The following is a 17,653-nucleotide window of genomic DNA, read 5'->3' on the forward strand; positions in this document are numbered from 1 at the left end:
TAGAAGCTTGGCACTCATCCACAAACTCCATCAACAAACACATCGACCTGGACCCAATATACTGGCCACTACAGCGGACAGCTAAAACTGACAACTGAAAGCGGCAGGGACAGGCCACTATAAATGCCGGAGGAAACACCACAGAAGCGCTTCACAGGAGGCTCCCAAGCATTGAGGATGTCACCTAGACAGGGGACGAAACGTTTGCAACAAAAATTTCCAGCTCGGCGAACAGAACCACAACAACGAGCACCCGAGCTACAAATCTTCTCCCAAACTTTGAACATGATTATAAAAAAGAATGTGTGCATGGATAGGATATCGTAAATTAAAATGAAGAAATATATTAATGTTCCAGAGGACATTTACAATTTTTAATATATTTAAATGGTCTGGACCTGAGTATAGGGGACTTCAGTAGAAGGCTGTAAGTGATTTCAAACATAAAATTCTGATTTGCTTCATTTCACAAATACATGGCCTAAATAGTACAAGTTAATTTATCACTTTTAACCACCACCTGGTATGACCCAAAATTTCTTTCTTCAAAGGTTTCTTCAAATAAATAGGGCACTGGTGGAACTAAACTGGAGTACTGTGCATAGTATTGGTCACCTTACTTAAGGAAGGATGGAAATACATTGGAAGCAGTTCAGAGAAGTTTACCAGACCATTACCTGAAATAGGCTTATGAGGAAATATTGAACAAGCTAGGTTTATATCCACTAGAATTTAGAAGAGTGAGAGATGATTTGATTGGAAAAATTAAGATTCTGAGGGGTCTTGACAGGATAGATATGGAGAGGATATTTCCTCTTCAGAGAGACTCTAGAACTCAGATTCACTGTTTAAAAATCAGAAGTCACTTATTTAAAACAGAGATTGGGCAGGTTTTATTTTCTCTAAGGAGTCATGAGTCTTTGGAACTGTTCCTGAAAATGCAATGGAAGTAGAGTGCTTGAATATTTTGAATGTTACAGGTGAATAGATTCTTGTGAAGCAAGGAGATGAAACATTATCAGGGGTAGGTGGGAATTTGGATTCGAGATTACAATCAGGTCAACAATGATCTCATTAAATGATGGAGGATCTCAAGGGGCTGAATAGCCTATTGCTGCTCAATGTTCATATGTAAGTGACCCAGACATGAGCAGATTGGTTATTCAGTTGCTTTAGACAATCAACACCAAATATGTCTAAACAATACCATATGCTAACAATACATCAACAACTTACATTCATGTTACATCTGTGATATAACAAAGTGATTGAAGATGCTGTCGAGGGTGTGGTGCTGGGAAAGCACAGCAGGTCAGGCAGCATCCGAGGAGCAGAAGAAACATTTTGGGTATAAGCCCTTCATCAGGAATATGCCTGATTGAAGCATCTTTAAAGAAGCATAACCAGAAAATTTTGACATCAAGGATAGAGGACCAAATGCTTGATCGAAGAGGCAGGACTCAAGGAATGGAGGAGAGGAATGTTTAAGTGGGAATTCCAGTTCTTAGGCCCTAAAAAGCTGAAGACTTTGCCACTGATAATGAGGCAAAGGCAAATAAACAATTATAATAGGCCAGGAAAGGAGAATTGCTGAGTTCTTTAAGGATGTTTAAAGTTGATGTAGAAATAGAAGCTGTTGTAAGCAGATTTTAAAAAAAATATTTTTACATTGACAGAAATTATGCATATAACCTTAAAATGAGGCATTTGACTTTATCGGTTTGCGCCTCTGAACCCACTGAACCAAGCAACGCAGACAACGTAAAATGGAAAAGAAATAAACTTAAAAAAAGGTAAAATTGAAAAAGATAAGCAGATATTGATTAAAAAGACATATTTATTTGTATTTGCAGGTTGGTCATGTAAACCGATCCCATCATTGGATACTTCCGAGGATTTTGAAACTATTCCTTCAAGTATGGATGAACTTTCCAACTCCTCAGATATGGATGAAGAACTATCTAGTAAAGCTGTAAGCATGGTTTTGTTGAAAGTTGACCAACCAATTTTATTTTTAAATGAGCCATTTCTAGAAACAGTGTATTGTTCTGATCTCTGTCAAAATATTGTTGGATGACACTCATCATTATCAGAGCTGTTCAGGAACTTAGAAGGGATGCTGTACATGCACAATGATCAAGCTGAGGCCGGACTGGATGGCATGTCATGTGTCTGTATTGGTTTTGAATATATTAATCACCTAACCTTTATTTAATTCCTAGATATTGTAATGTCCCAGGGATTCTCCTGGTGTTTGTAGGAACCTTGTCAGAAAGCTGAATAAAATTCTCAAGTCTCTGAGACAGAAACAGCATATTTTCAGTCTTGGCATATTTGACCATGAGCTGAACTCCTAAGCCCATTTTCACTCTATCACCAAGGCAGCACACTTCCATCGGCATAATGTCACCTCTCTCCGTCAACAAAGCTTTACTTCTATTTAGAGTGCGCAATCAATTTATTTAAGTGGCATGTTCTCTTATTTTCTGCATGACTGCATACATGGTAGCTGAATGGGGTCACATTTTGTGCAACCTCCACAGGAACTTTTGAGTTAATGTAGGGAACTGTGGTTTCAACACCACTCATCCCATCTGTTGCTGAAACTCTTATCAGTGCTTTATTTTATTCCTCCAGATTCACTTATTCCAGTGCTCTTCTGCCAGCTTTTGATCTTCCATAACTTTTACTGTATGCTTTTCCTTACAAGTTAATACTCTCCTTAACTTTCTTGGTTAACTGTGGTTGCTTCATCTCTCCCTGAGAATCTTTCCTCGTTACTGGGATATATCTTTACTGAGAGTTGTGAATTACCTCCTAAGTGTCTGCCACTGTTTGGTTACTCTCTTGCCTGCTAATATATCCAGAGCTGAAAATGTGTTGCTGGAAAAGCGCAGCAGGTCAGGCAGCATCCAAGGAACAGGAGAATTGACGTTTCGGGCATAAGCCCTTCTTCAGGAATGAGGAAAGTGTGTCCAGCAAGCTAAGATAAAAGGTAGGGAGGAGGGACTTGGGGGAGGGGTTTTGGAAATGCGATAGGTGGAGGGAGGTCAAGGTCAGGGTGATAGGCCTTGAAGAAGCTCTCTTCCTCCTTCTACAAGGATTTCAGTGAGTCCCTCTCTCACTGCACACCCCAGGTCATCTCCTCTGCACAGAAGCTCTTACCTCTCCGCCCCCACCCCACTCCGGCCTATCACCCTCACCTTGACCTCCCTCCACCTATCAGTATTCAGAAAAGACTGCTTAGGGATAGTCAACATAGCTTTGTGTATGGGAAATTGTGTCTCATGAACCTGATTGAGTTTTTTTTGAAGAAGTAACAAACAGGATTGATGAGGGCAGAGTAATGGACTTGATCTTTCTAGACTTCAGTCAGACGTTCGTCAAGGTTCCTCATGGTAGACTGGTTAGCAAGATTAGATAACACAGAAAAGACAGAGAACTAGCTATTTGGATACAGAACTGGCTCATAGATAGAAGACAGAGGGTGGAGGTGGAGGGTTGTTTTTCAGACTGGAGGCCTGTGCCCAGTGGAGTGCCATAGGGACCAATGCAGGGTCCACTGCTTTTCGTCATTTATATAAATGATTGGTATGTGAACATAGGAAGTATGGTTAGTAAGTTTTCAGATGACACCAAAATTGGAGATGTAGTGGACAGTGAAGATTACCTCAGAGTACAACAGGATCTTGATCAGATGGGCCTATCTACCTGTGACTCCACTTTCAAGGAGCTATGAACATGCTCTTTGTTCATTTGGTCTCTTTGTTCAGCAACACTCCCAAGGACCTTACCATTAAGTGTATAAGTCCTGCTAAGATTTGCTTTCCCAAAATGTAGCACCTCACATTTATCTAAATTAAACTCCATCAGCCCATTGGCTTATCTGATCAAGATCCCATTATAATCTGAGGTAACCTTCTTCGCTGTGCACTAGACCTCCAATTTTGGTGTCATCTACAAACTTACTAACTATACCTCTTATGCTCACATCCAAATCATTTATATAAATGATGAAAAGTAGTGGACCCAGCATTGATCCTTGTGGTACTCCACTGGTCACAGGCCTCCAGTCTGAAAAACAACCCTCCACCATCACCTTCTGCCTTCCACCTTTGAGCCAGTTCTGTATCCAAATGGTGAATTCTCCCTGTATTCCATGAGATCTAACCTTGCCCACCAGTCTCCCATGGGGAACCTTGTTGAACACCTTACTGAAGTCCACATAGATCACATCTATCACTCTGCCCTCATCAATCCTCTTTGTTACTGCTTCAAAAAACTCAATCAAGTTTGTGAGACATGATTTCCCACACATAAAGTCATGTCAAATATCCCTAATCAGTCCTTGCCTTTCCAAACACATGTACATCCTGTCCCTCAGGATTCCCTCCAACAACTTGCCCACCACCGACATCAGGCTCACTGGTCTGTAATTCCCTGGTTTGTCCTTACCATCTTTCTTAAACAGTGGCACCACGTTAGCCAACCTCCAGTCTTCCGGCACTTTACCTGTGACTTATCGATGATGCAAATATCTCAGTAAGAGGCCCAGCAATCACTTCCCTAGCTTCCTACAGACTTCTAGGGTACACCTGATCAGGTCCTGGGGATTTATTCACTTTTATGCGTTTCAACACATCCAGCACTTTCTTCTCTGTAATATGGACATTTTTCAAGATGTCACCATCTATTTCCCCTCATACAATAACTTCCATGTCCTTTTCCACAGTAAATACTGATGCAAAATATTCATTTAGTATCTGCCCCATCTCCTGCGGCTCCACACAAAGGCCGCCTTGCTGATCTTTGAAGGGCCCTATTCTTTCCCTAGTTACCCTTTTGTCCTTAACGTATTTGTAAAAATCCTTTTGATTCTCCTTAACTCTATTTGCCAAAGTTATCTCATGTCCCCTTTTTCACCTCCTGATTTCTCTCTTAAGTATACTCCTACTGCCTTTATACTGTTCTAAGGATTCACTTGATCTATCCTGTCTATGGAAAAAGTGAGGACTGCAGATGCTGGAGATCAGAGCTGAAAAATGTGTTGCTGGGAAAGCGCAGCAGGTCAGGCAGCATCCAAGGAGCACGAGAATCAACGTTTCGGGCATAAGCCCTTCTTCCACCTATCGCATTCCCAACGCCCCTCCCCCAAGTCCCTCCTCCCTACCTTTTATCTTAGCCTGCTTGGCACACCCTCCTCATTCCTGAAGAAGGGCTTATGCCCGAAACGTCGATTCTCGTGCTCCTTGGATGCTGCCTGACTTGCTGCGCTTTTCCAGCAACACATTTTTCAACTCTATCCTGTCTATGCCTGACATATGCTTCCTTCTTTTTCTTAACCAAAATCTCAATTTCTTTAGTCATCCAGCATTCCCTATACCTACCAGCCTCTCCTTTCACCCTAACAGGAAGATACTTTCTCTGGATTCTCGTTATCTCATTTCTGAAGGCTTCCCATTTTCCAGCCGTCCCTTTACCTGCGAACATCTGCACCCAGTCAGCTTTTGAAAGTTCTTGCCTAATACGATTAAAATTGGCCTTCCTCCATTTTAGAACTTCAACTTTTAGATCTGGTCTATCCTTTACCATCACTATTTTAAAACTAATAAGATTATGTTGCTGGCTCCAAAATGCTCCCCTACTGACACCTCAGTCACCTACCCTGCCTTATTTCCCAAGATTCGGTCCCTTTCTGTCTCTGGAGTCTTAGCCATGAATACAAAGCAGCAAGTTGATTTTGGCATAATTTACAGTGAAACTGAATTGCATTAACTTTCTAACTGTACTTCAAGGTGTAATAACAAAAAAAATTGTCAGCTCCATTCTAACTCCTCTAGCCTAAATTTCTGCAATTCTGGAGAGGCTTTCTAGCCAAAATGGCACCTGAGCCATTCTCCAAGACACCTATCCTTGAGCCTGTCATTTTCAGTAGGTGGGAAATGGGAACTGTTGTAGTTTGCACATCTGTGGTTCATATGTAAAGGCAGGCAAACAGGTTGGGGAATAAAAAGAGTCTGAACGTTACGCACAGATTCCAGCCATTCAAGGACTGCAATCAAGATAGTGTAGGCTTCCTGATCCCATATGGTATTTGTGTGAGAGTGAGACAATATGTGGGGGAGAGAGACAGTGTTGGGGAAGAGTTAGAGAGGGAAAGTGTGTGTCAGGAAAAGGATAAAAGAAAGCTAGGAAAAGATAGAGATTGTGTGTACACCAGGGAGGATGAATGTCGATGTATCGATGGCAGGAGGCAACGAGAGCGAGATAGAGAGCGGATGTGTGTTTGCATATGGAACAGATGGCATAAGAGTGAATGTCGGAATCAGGGAGAGGGAGGGTGTGTGTGTATGTGGCAAGGAAAGTGTATGTGAAGGCGTGAGTGTATGAGGGAGTGAAAGCAGATGTGGGAGAGGGAGAGAAAAACTGAGGAAGTGAAAGTGGATGTGGGAGAGAGAGAGAAACTGTTTGAGGGAGGAGAACATTAATGAAGGAAGGAAATATGACTGAGGGTGGGGTGTGTGAGAGGGAGTGAGTGTGGGTATTGCAGGGGTGAAAAGATGAGAGATAAGAATGTGTGTTTCTGGGCAGGAGAGAGAGAGACTTCATGTGTGTATTGGGTAAAAGGGAAGGAATGAGGGAGAGAGAGAAAATATGTGTGGGAGCAGGAGTGTGAGTGTGAACCGTAAGACTGAGTGAGCTAGATGCTCTTTCCCTCATCGTTCTCCCTAAAAACGTATCCACAAATCAGGCTGGGAGAGCAGGATAATCAAGACTGAAAGTCAACCCACAGTTGCACGAATTCTACCTTGGATACCTCATCATGTATGGCACAAGATGTAAATGTGAGGTCATTTTGTAAAATTTCAAAATATACATTATTCATTAAACATCTTTATATACATACATAGTCACTAGAGCAGTTCAATTCTGTACAGTCTTAGCTTATGGAGAACAAACAAACCTAAATAATTTCTTACTATGCAAGTACTATTTACATATTTTTGAGGGACTTGGGGGGGCATAACTGAATGGACCTGCATTGTACTTTGGCCAGATGACCTTAGATTGTGGTCTTTCCTCATTGCACATTGGCAGCAGCTGTCTTAAGTTTTAGTGTCAGTCAATGGTAGTTCAATCCAACTTGGCTCCAGTTTCCATCTCTTTATGTTGGAAAGGACTTGGGTCTATCTCTCTCACTTGCTCTATTCCTTCACTGATGTGGCAAAAATAAATATCGCATTTAAAATTAAGGTGTAGGCCATTTAAGTCAGAGATAAGTCTTTCTTTCCTCAGAGAGAGCTGTAACTGTTTGTAACTCTCATCCTTAAAAGGCGGTGGATGCAGAGTTCTTCAATGTTTTCCTTGCAAAGTTAAATAAATTCTTGATGAGCAAGATGGTGAAAGGTTATCAAGGGGAGGTGGGAATGTGGAATATTCAGATTAGCCACAATATTAGTGAATCATGGAGCAGGCTTGAGTGTGTCCTAGTATCCTACTCCTGCTCCTAATTCATATCTTTGCATTAAAAAAGGTGTTAATAGTTTTCACTGCCACATAGCACTTTTTAATGTTCATTTTATTGCTTACTCATTTATTTCAAGTATTAATTTATTCATTTGGAATTCTTTTCTTGAAATTCATGTTTGACATTGTGTACTGAAACATATTTTTCTGAAATTTTCTCACTGGGCCTGCAAGTGACAGCAAAAATTGATATGATCCAGTGAAAAGGTCAGCCCACTCTGGTCTAAACTTATGATCCCTGTTTGGAGAGTTGGGTACCCATTCTGGCCAGTTTCAGGGATACTTTTGGGAGTGGTAAGGTACCCTGAGAAAATTTCAAATGCTTTAAGTGGGATCCAATCCAATTTAAAAGACTCATTGCAGCTGTGAAGATATTTACACCACCTGGACCTTAAATCCTAAAAGGTCAGCAGTTTAAAAAAAATCAAGGCTCACTATTTCCCTCTGTTTGTTGATTAAATTTCAAGACCATCATTGAAGGATTTACAAAATGTGAATGATTTAACAACCTAACATTATACAATGGGTGCCTGTCAATTTGCAGTTTGGCAGATCAAAGTATTTATAAAGTCCTTGATGTGTGCCTATGAATATGCTAGTATTTCAAAAGGAATTAAGTTGCTGAAAGTATTTAAAAAGGTTTAAATTGCAACTTCACATTCAGGGTGAAACGTGTGATTTTCATGGATTTTTTGAGCAAGTCTGAACCATATTTTATGAACTTAATCCATGTCTATTGAGTATGTGACTTATGTTTAATGACTCAGTTATTTTTCCTTTACCTGATTCTTTTTATTCTATCATGGAATGTGGGCATTAATGGCAATGTCAGCATTTGTTTCCTAATTACCCTTAAGAAGACAGTGATGAGTCACCTCTTGAATCACTGCAGTCCATTTGGTGTAGGCACACCCGCATTGACATTAGAGTGGTTGAACAGGATATCTGTGTTTAGGATTACATTTCAAAGTTAAATGGTGCCCAGGGAGAAAAACTGGAGACATTGAAAGGGTTGTTAAGATTTACGTGAAAATTTATGAGAGGCCTGTATTTAAAATTTTACCTGATACTTGCCACACTGATATGGGTTTGGCAATTTTGAAAACCTTTTATGATAAATATGAAAATAGTTAATATATTTCAATACATGTAACGTCACAACAATTTGCTCACAAAAAAAGTCTTGGTTATGAACCACCAAACACTATATATAGGATGATCCATCAAATAGCTTGTTTAATTTCCATTTGGAATTGTGCAGTAAATTAAAATGTTTCTCAATGTAGCACTGAATACTCTTTGTATTTCTTGTTCAAAATTGCAGTCTATTTTCACAATGCATTATTATTACAACGCTACCAATCTGTAGTTTGGATTTGTGTCACCTGTGTACACTTTGCACATTTCTTCATTTCAGGCACAAAGTCTGTACCGAGTAGATGGCATTTATGAACCTAAATCCATTGAGGAGCTTGCAGTGCAGAATGGCGAAGTGGTTGAGGTACTGCAGGAAGGAGAAGAGGGACAGTGGTGAGTTCAATCCTCAGGAAATGTAGGAATAGAAAGTAAATGATAACACCTGAACCTATCAGTTTACCTTCCAAGTTAAATTGATTCAGACAGTAAAGGAGACGAGGTAGTAAAAACCAAAATTGAAGCAAATTTAAAAGTCTGGCAAAGGTAATTAACTTAGAGTGCATCCATAATTAAGAGTATGATTTCATAAATATCAGACAGTTACAAAGTTAGGAATATGTTTGCTGCTGATATAAAACATACAAAAAAATACAGCACAGAACAGGTCCTTTCGGCCATGATGTTGTGCCGAGGTTTAATCCTAATGTAAAATATAGTAACTTAACCTACGCACCCCTCAACTCACTGCTATCCATGTGCATTCCAGCAGTCGCTTAAATGTCCCCAATGACTCTGCTTCCATCACCACAGCTGGCAACGCATTCCATGCGTTCACAACTCTCTATGTAAAGGACCTACTTCTGACGTCTCCTTTATACCTTCCTCCTAGTATCTTCAAACTATGACGACTCGTACCAGTCAATCCTGCCCTAAGGAAAAGTCTCTGGCTATTGACTCTATCTATTCCACTCATTATTTTGTACGCCTCAATAAGGTCTCCTCTCTTCTTCCTTCTCTCCAGAGAGAAAAATCCGAGTTTATTCAACCTTTCTTCATAAGGCAAGCCCTGCAGTCCAGGCAGCATCCTGGTAAACCTTCTTTGCACCCTCTCCAAAGCCTCTGTATCTTTCCTATAGTAGGGCGACCAGAACTGGACACAATATTCCAAGTGTGGTCTCACCAGGGACTTGTAGAGCTGCAGCAAAACCTCGCGGCTCTTAAACTCGATTCCCCTGTTAATGAAAGCCAAAACACCATATGCTTTCTTAACAACCCAATTCACTTGGGTGGCAACTTTGAGGGATCTATGTATGTGCACACCTAGATCCCTCTGTTCCTCCACACTGCCAAGAATCCTGTCTTTAATCCTATATTCAGCATTCAAGTTCAATCTTCCAAAATGCAACACTTCGCATTTATCCAGGTTGAATTCCATCTACCATTTCTCAGCCCAGCTCTGCATCCTGTCTATGTCACGCTGCAGCCTGCAATAGCCCTCTATACAATCGATGACACCTCCAACCTTTATGTCAGCTGCAAATTTACTAACCCACCCCTCAACCTCCTCATCCAAGTCATTTATAAAAACTACAAAGAGCAAAGGCCCAAGAACAGAGCCCTGCAGGACCCCACTCAACACGGACCACCAGGCAGAGTACTTTCCATCTACAACCACACTCTGCCTTCTGTCAGCCAACTAATTCTGAATCCAGATAGCCAAATCTCCCTGTATCGCATACTTCCTAACTTTATGGATGAGCCTACCATGGGGAACCTTATCAAGTGCCTTGCTGAAGTCCATATACACCACATCCACTGCTCGACCGTCATCAACCTATCTTGACACCTCCCCAAAGAACTCAATAAGATTTGTGAGGCATGACCTGCCCCTCTCAATGCCATGCTGACTGCCTTTAATCACACTATGCTTTGCCAAATAGATGTAAATCCTACCCCTCAGAATTCTTTCCAAAACTTTGCTGACCACAGACATAAGACTGACTGATCTGTAATTGCCAGGGATTTCCCTATTACCCTTCTTGAAAAAAGGAACAACATTCGTCTCCTTCCAATCCTCCAGTACGACTCCTGTGGAGAGTGAGGAGGCAAATATCCTCGCCAGCGGCTTAGCATCCTCCTTTCTCGCTTCCCGGAGCAGCCTAGAATAAATCTGGTTTGGCCTTTTATCATAACCTTTAGTGTAATACATGTCAAATTATAATGACTTTGTTGAAAATTGCGTACAACTTAATATAAACAGGAAAAATAGTTGCAAGATGCTAATTGAATAAACAAGCAGGTAACATTGAGCCTAGAATAAAAATTAAATGCACTTTACATCAGGTTTAAAAGCAGCAAAGTTACCTATAGTTTTGCATTTAACTCTTTTCTCAAGACCCCATTCTGTATTTACAGCTTGAAAAAGATCTGAAGCAATATTTAAAACATACCCAAGTCCTACCTTAATTTGTAGCCTGTCTTGCATTGCTGCAATTGTTATCTCCCATTTTAAAAATATGGATTTAACAATGCATGTGATTTTTTTGGAGGTTAACATAGGAGTATTTTGATGGTGAGTTTGAATGGAAGAGTTCTAATTCATAATGTTAACTTGCCTGGTTCTTAATGAAATTAAAAGATTCATTCTGAAAAAGAGAACTAAAATAGAATTTTTTATTGTTCTGGCACAAAACTCAACATCTGCACTGAATATAAGACTCTGCATATTTACAAATAAATTGCAGTAATTGTTAATTAATTATGTTTCAGGCAAGTAAGGAGTCTGCTAACTTATAAAACAGGATGGATTCCTTCCAGTCTTCTACAACCAGTTGGTTCAGAACTTAAGGCGGATCAGACTGATAATAATTCAGGTCAGAACCAGGATTTTAACTTTAAAATTGATGCACTAAATCTGATAGATACCCTTGCAGAAAGCAATTGACACAATTTAGATTAATGATTTTTTAAATATTCAACTCATTAGCGACATATAGCTGAATTTTCTCATTATTTGGTAACATGGTTTCTCGAGTGAGATTCATGTCGCCTTGTCTGCCTTGGCTCAAGGTGGCTTATAGCACAAAATTGCTCTTCATCTTATTAATTATGCATCTGGTCTCTTGTGAATTCAACCAGTAGGAGCAGCAGAAGTGCATACAACTGCTCAGACTTTGTGATGTTCATGTCAACCCCAGCTCCACATCACCTCAGACACTGCAAGCCAGGAACTGCCCTTCCCACTTTGATCCTGTTGCACTATCTTGAAGGGCCTAGAAAAACGTATTAGCCCTTCAGTTTACCCAGAGAGATCTGGGAAGTGGGGTTTCTCAGAAGAGTGCAGTGCTTCTTCCTGCTGACTAGCAAACAAAGCCATCATCGGCTGTCAACTCATCTCAGGCAGTGTATTAAATTTTGTAATACGTTTGTCCAAATAGGAGGGGATTCTAACAAATAGATGCAAATTAATCAGCATTCTTTTTCTTATTTGCATCTGAACAGCATGGCCATAAGAGATGTTGATGTGTCTTTCTTTTCAAAAATTGCTGTGGGTTTTGCAGGGCATGATTTCAGTGATCGGGTGGGAAGCATATTGAATTAATTGCAAAACAATTAATTGCATAAGCCAGAAAAAATACAACACCAAGGCCAATTTGCATGACAGATCATTCTCTGCCTCCTCTGTTGCTGGCTCCAGATGAGAGCTGATGACCCCAAAAATAGTTTTTAAATCACCATGGAAATTTGCCAGAATTGGAGTGCAGCAACATCCAACGCACTTCCATTAGCATTGTAACGAAATGGTGAATCTATGCTGAAGAGTTTAATATAAATTTTTTTAATCGTCTTGCAAGTGAAGGCACTACCCAATTAATTATGCAGGGCAGGACATCCTTGGTTTAATGTGTGTTAAATTACCTAACCATTGCTGAACCAGCAGTTACCTAGAGCTGGAGCTGGTTTCAGTAGCCTGAAGCTATAGGGAGTGCATCTATCAATGCTCTTACATCTGCTGTTCTCGTGATTTTGGTGAAGTTATTAGATGTGATTATAATTAGGCTCAGTTTTAATGTTCCACAGAAAAAATGTACTTCTGTAAGAGTCAATGTGTTGAGGTTCTATTTAGACTGTGAACTAGAGTGAGAGACAGAGATGATAAAATATTCCTCAGTTGTCTGTATTTGGAGAACTTGCTGTGACAGGTTTCTGAGTTGAAGCTACAGCATTGAGTGAAAGTGACTTTCTTATGCCATATCATATCAGACAGCTCATTGATATGATCCACATTTTCAGGATACAGGTTATCAATACACTAATAGGCTTAACATTTATAGGATACAGTTATTGGTCATTAATGTGTCTAACATTTACAGGATGCAGTTATCAGTTCATTGATATGTCCAGCATTTACAGGGTGCAGTTATCAATTAATTGAAATGAAAGTACAGTTCTTGAAACTGGCCCATTTTGATAGATACTTGAGAATTATCTGTTCAGTTAAGTGGTTTAGACCATATGCAAAAACTCTCTGGTGGACTCCTGCTCTGCGCTCAAAGGCTTTTACTGTGTTAAAACGTCACACCTACCTGCTGTCTTTAGTTCCCTTTTTATCACTATTGTTGGCACTGGAAACTTTGATTCTGATCTAATGAAGTTTCCGTTATTCAACTAATTCTCCCCTTTTATTCTTTCCTGCTCTGTGGGTTTCCGCTGAACCCCACAAGTGTAAGAGGATAAAGTGAAGAAACTTGAACTATAAGAACTTTCTGTCCAAATCTGTCTCAGTTTATTACACATAAACTGTAAATAATTGTGTCTGACAAATAAAATATTTTAAATGAAGTTTTTAATGTCATATTGCTTATTTCAGATTTTTACAGTGATATGTGCACGGCAGCATTTGCTGATTGTGAAGACAAGGAGAGTTCGGACATGGGAAGCTATACTTCAGGAAGCAGAACTGAAAGCTGATCTTGTTACTTCTCTAATATTAACCCTTAAACTTCAGGCTTCAATCATGCCTACAAAAGTCAGGGTCCTGAGGACTCTTCAGTAGCTGAGTACATGAAGTGGGAACGTACTGTACTCCTTACTGCTGAAAAATCCTGTAGCTGTGCATAAAGAATTGAATTTGTTTGTTTATAATTGAATTGTTCAATACAAATGCTCTTCAATGGTTTAAAAGAATGAATATTAGTAAGGGCCAGGTTTTTGAACACATATCCAGTTCCATTTTCTGCAGTTCTTAACGTCTTGACTCTCCAGTTACCAATATTGCTTGTTGGAACAAATCATATTAAATACAGTTCAGATAACAACAATAAAAAGTGAACTCAGGCTTCTGGTATGTTGTAACTAACCAAACCAGTATTTCATGCTATTTGCGCTATTCCCATTTGTTTCCACAACATGTGAGTAGTCTGATTCCGTTCAGCACTCAATTAATGAAATCTAACCTCGGGTTGCCAGTGGAAATTAATGATAACAAAGACATGAGCTTGCAAAAAGATGCGAAGAGGCTACACACTCGCTTATCAATGCACGAAGACAAGATTGCTAGTGGCATTTGAAATAGTCATTTTCTCAGGAAATGATTTCTGATCTGCAGGGAAAAACTGCTATATTTTATTCCAGTAAAACAAATACATTTTCTTTATATCAACATCTGCTCTTCTAACAGTGGCCTTTAGCTGAATCCATGAGACCACTACTGTGGAAAACACTTATGAGAAATGGCATGGAATAAAGGCTAACAAATGTTACTGGTGAAAGTTGTTACAGTTTGTTGCTGATACTTCAGTTTAAAGTACTGTATGAAAGCTGTGTGTGGTCCAGATTGCATGTTGTGCCTGTATTTTACTGATATTGGGAACACCAGATATTTATACTTTAAAAATAATGTTACAACAATCTTCAAAAATATGTTGGGCCTTCTAAAGTATAAGACTGATTGATGTGAAATGTTTTATGTACCTTGAACAGTGGCAGGTATCAATTTGTGTGAAAAGTGTGCATTTTTATTTAATGACAGTGATTGGATCAAATATATAAGGGGTTTATTATTAAATCATGTCTACCAGAGAATAAATAACAGCAAGTAATGGTTCAACACAAAATTTACACAAATCATGCAAAAAATAAACATTTCATAATCTTGTTAAGGAGAAGTAGACATAGAAAGTACATCTCTCTGATGATCAAAAAACATCACCTGCTGCAGTCAGTGTTTAGTGAGGATTAGTGAGGTTTCAGAGTATAAAAATGTTTTCTCTCATATCCAAGTTATTTTCTTAACCTCCATAAAAGATTAACATTTTAGCTGAGCTTTTGCTGAAAAGTTCCTCAAAAAATACATTTCATAATGTGACAATCTGTGCTGTCATGTACACTAAGAATGCATGTGCCAACCTGGAGGTATGAGACTGGTTCTGACTTCATAAACGTCCAAATTATTGGCCTAATCTCAATAGTGAAATTTTAGCAGATAGATTTTAATCTATCAGCCTCAAACAAATCTAATTAAACCAGCAGGCACTGACCAAAGTCATTTGTGTTGTCACATTCACCCTTACTTTGTAAAAGTGGCAGATGATTTTCGGTATTTTGCTTTTTAAAACAAGCTTATGATTCCATGTGGCAGGAGATGAATGTTCATTAAATTACTTAGAATCATCTAATTTAGTTGTACGGTAATTATGTTGTAAAAAATCCAAATGAAGTCATTACTATGACTCAGATGTTTTTGTTATTTAGATTATTCAAATTGTCAGAGCTGATAGTCCTCTGTTATTTTGACAATTATTATGCAACAATTTTTCTGTTGTCTATCAATGTATAATGTTTATGAAGATTATATTGTGTCAAAACAAATTTATTATATATATATGACATCAATTTTTTTAAAAGTGTTCTCATGGTCTTATGTTTATTTTTACACATTGATGTGCATTCAGTGTATATGCAATCCAGCTTTTGCATTGAATTGGTGCAAGTGTACTGCAGCCATTTTACACATTAATTATACAAGTATATTGAAGTATCTGTATATGTTGTCACTGATGTTATGTGCTGATATTTATGTATTAATTCAGAAACTTTGATTCCTGCTGTGGAGAGACGCGCTTTGATTTGTCACGATAAAAGCTCAACGCTTAATTTGGAACCTTAAAGTGGGACAAGTTGTATTTTGTACATCTAATCCCTTCTGACACCTAAAACAAAATTATTAAATACCTAATCTGTGAAAATTTTCTAAGCTGAATATTTGTAATGTTAGCAGTAAAATTAATTTTGATTATTTAATTGTGGATTTGTTTAAAACAAGAAAGGTGACAGCAATTAGGAAATCAAATATTTGAGAAGTCTAATCAATTTGAATTCTGGACGAAAATAAAATGCAAAGGAAAATCAGTTGGATTACAAAACTGTAAAAACACTTAATGAGGTCAGATTCTGCATACAGATTTATTAAGATTTCCACTATTTTGCCATAGCTGGAAATGTGTTGCTGGAAAAGCGCAGCAGGTCAGGCAGCATCCAGGGAACAGGAGAATCGACGTTTCGGGCATAAGCCCTTCTTCAGGACTTATGCCCGAAACGTCGATTCTCCCGTTCCCTGGATGCTGCCTGACCTGCTGCGCTTTTCCAGCAACACATTTCCAGCTCTGATCTCCAGCATCTGCAGACCTCACTTTCTCCTCAACTATTTTGCCATAGGCTGTTTCACCTAATGGATTTCCAAAATCGGTCATTATGCACAAGCTCAAATTAAAGTTATTGCTAAGCACCTATTTAAATGATCAAATTCAAAATATAAAGTCAGACTTACAGAAAAGAATTTGCATTGTCCAACTAGTCGATCATGTCTGTTGCACAGACACAATGCAAACTGCAGGCACCATCAACTCTCCCCTCTTAATGAATGGAGTGTCTACATTTCAGGAGGATTTCAATTGCATGTAAAGTGTTTTGCATTTGAAGGACTATATAAATTACAGACATTTTTCCCCTGGAAGAAATAGAAAAAAGACGATAGGCTGACTTTGAAAAAAAATGTTTGCAACATTCAAAGGCAATCGTGCAGTCTACAGGCTGCATCTACTGACAGTAATAAGAACAGCTTATTCTTCATCTATTTTAATGGGAAATGTGTCCATAATTCTCAGGTATTAATCCAATTACTTTTAAAAGGACTGCAGTTTAATCATTCTTTCTCCATGGAAGACACAGGGTGCAAAATTGTAGAAGCCTGAACAACATGGGGGTTGTGGAGGTGCTGGTGTTGGACTGGGGTGGACATGGTCAGTCGTCACACAACATCTTGTTGCAGGCATTGAGGTGAGATTCTCACTACAAAGCAGTGTTGTCAGTTAAAGGGGCATATAACTTGTAAACAATTTTATAAACTCACATTTCGCCGCATTAATATGCAACAATGCACAGCCTCATCCACAGACAGTGACATTTCTCAACCCCTCATGATGCTTACAGCACCCTCTGATCCACTTGCATGATATTTAGGAAGCACAGACGTGCATTGCAGGCACACTGCCAATTATTTTTGAAAGGCTACTACAGGGACACTCTGCACAGTCACCCAGCTCACACATTGAACTATGCTGCATCTCAGGTTTGCTTGCTTGTTCTCTTAGTACATGTTCACTTATTGCTTACCTGAATGCTTGCCTTTCCTAGCCTTGCCTTGCTGTGCCTATTAGCATGGCTACACAACCAGATAACTTGCCTTGCAGGTCAGCAATCCTAATTCAGGGTGTGGACATCTTGCTACATGGCAGTGTGCCTTATCGATCTCATACCAGCACCATGTGCTAGTAGCTTATGCAGCAAACACTCTGCATGTCATAGAGTCATAGAGATGTACAGCATGGAAACAGACCCTTCGGTCCAACTGTCCATGCCGACCAGATATCCCAACCCAATCTAGTCCCACCTGCCAGCGCCCGGCCCATATCCTTCCAAACCCTTCCTA

At 39.3% G+C, this 17,653-nt stretch overlaps 1 protein-coding gene and 1 long non-coding RNA gene across 7 annotated transcripts in view; one reads left to right on the forward strand and one right to left on the reverse strand.

Annotated features, from left to right (window-relative positions):
* Window positions 1-16,133, forward strand: part of mcf2l2 (MCF.2 cell line derived transforming sequence-like 2) — a 396,698-nt gene extending 380,565 nt beyond the window's left edge. For 5 of the 6 annotated variants that reach the window (XM_043702332.1, XM_043702330.1, XM_043702329.1 and 2 more), the window contains 4 exons: window positions 1,854-1,972; window positions 8,945-9,057; window positions 11,434-11,537; window positions 13,535-16,133. In XM_043702332.1, coding sequence (XP_043558267.1) covers window positions 1,854-1,972; window positions 8,945-9,057; window positions 11,434-11,537; window positions 13,535-13,635 — 437 coding nt within the window. In that variant the 3' untranslated portion in view covers window positions 13,636-16,133. The remainder of the gene's footprint in view (window positions 1-1,853; window positions 1,973-8,944; window positions 9,058-11,433; window positions 11,538-13,534) is intronic. The other variant, XM_043702334.1, reaches the window with a different exon arrangement.
* Window positions 1-17,653, reverse strand: part of LOC122555993 — a 34,880-nt gene that overhangs the window by 8,124 nt on the left and 9,103 nt on the right. The window contains exon 2 of the long non-coding RNA XR_006313415.1: window positions 8,913-9,031. This is a non-coding gene — a long non-coding RNA (uncharacterized LOC122555993). The remainder of the gene's footprint in view (window positions 1-8,912; window positions 9,032-17,653) is intronic.

This window comes from Chiloscyllium plagiosum, chromosome 13, assembly GCF_004010195.1.
Source record: "Chiloscyllium plagiosum isolate BGI_BamShark_2017 chromosome 13, ASM401019v2, whole genome shotgun sequence".
Classification (NCBI taxonomy): Eukaryota; Metazoa; Chordata; class Chondrichthyes; order Orectolobiformes; family Hemiscylliidae; genus Chiloscyllium; species Chiloscyllium plagiosum.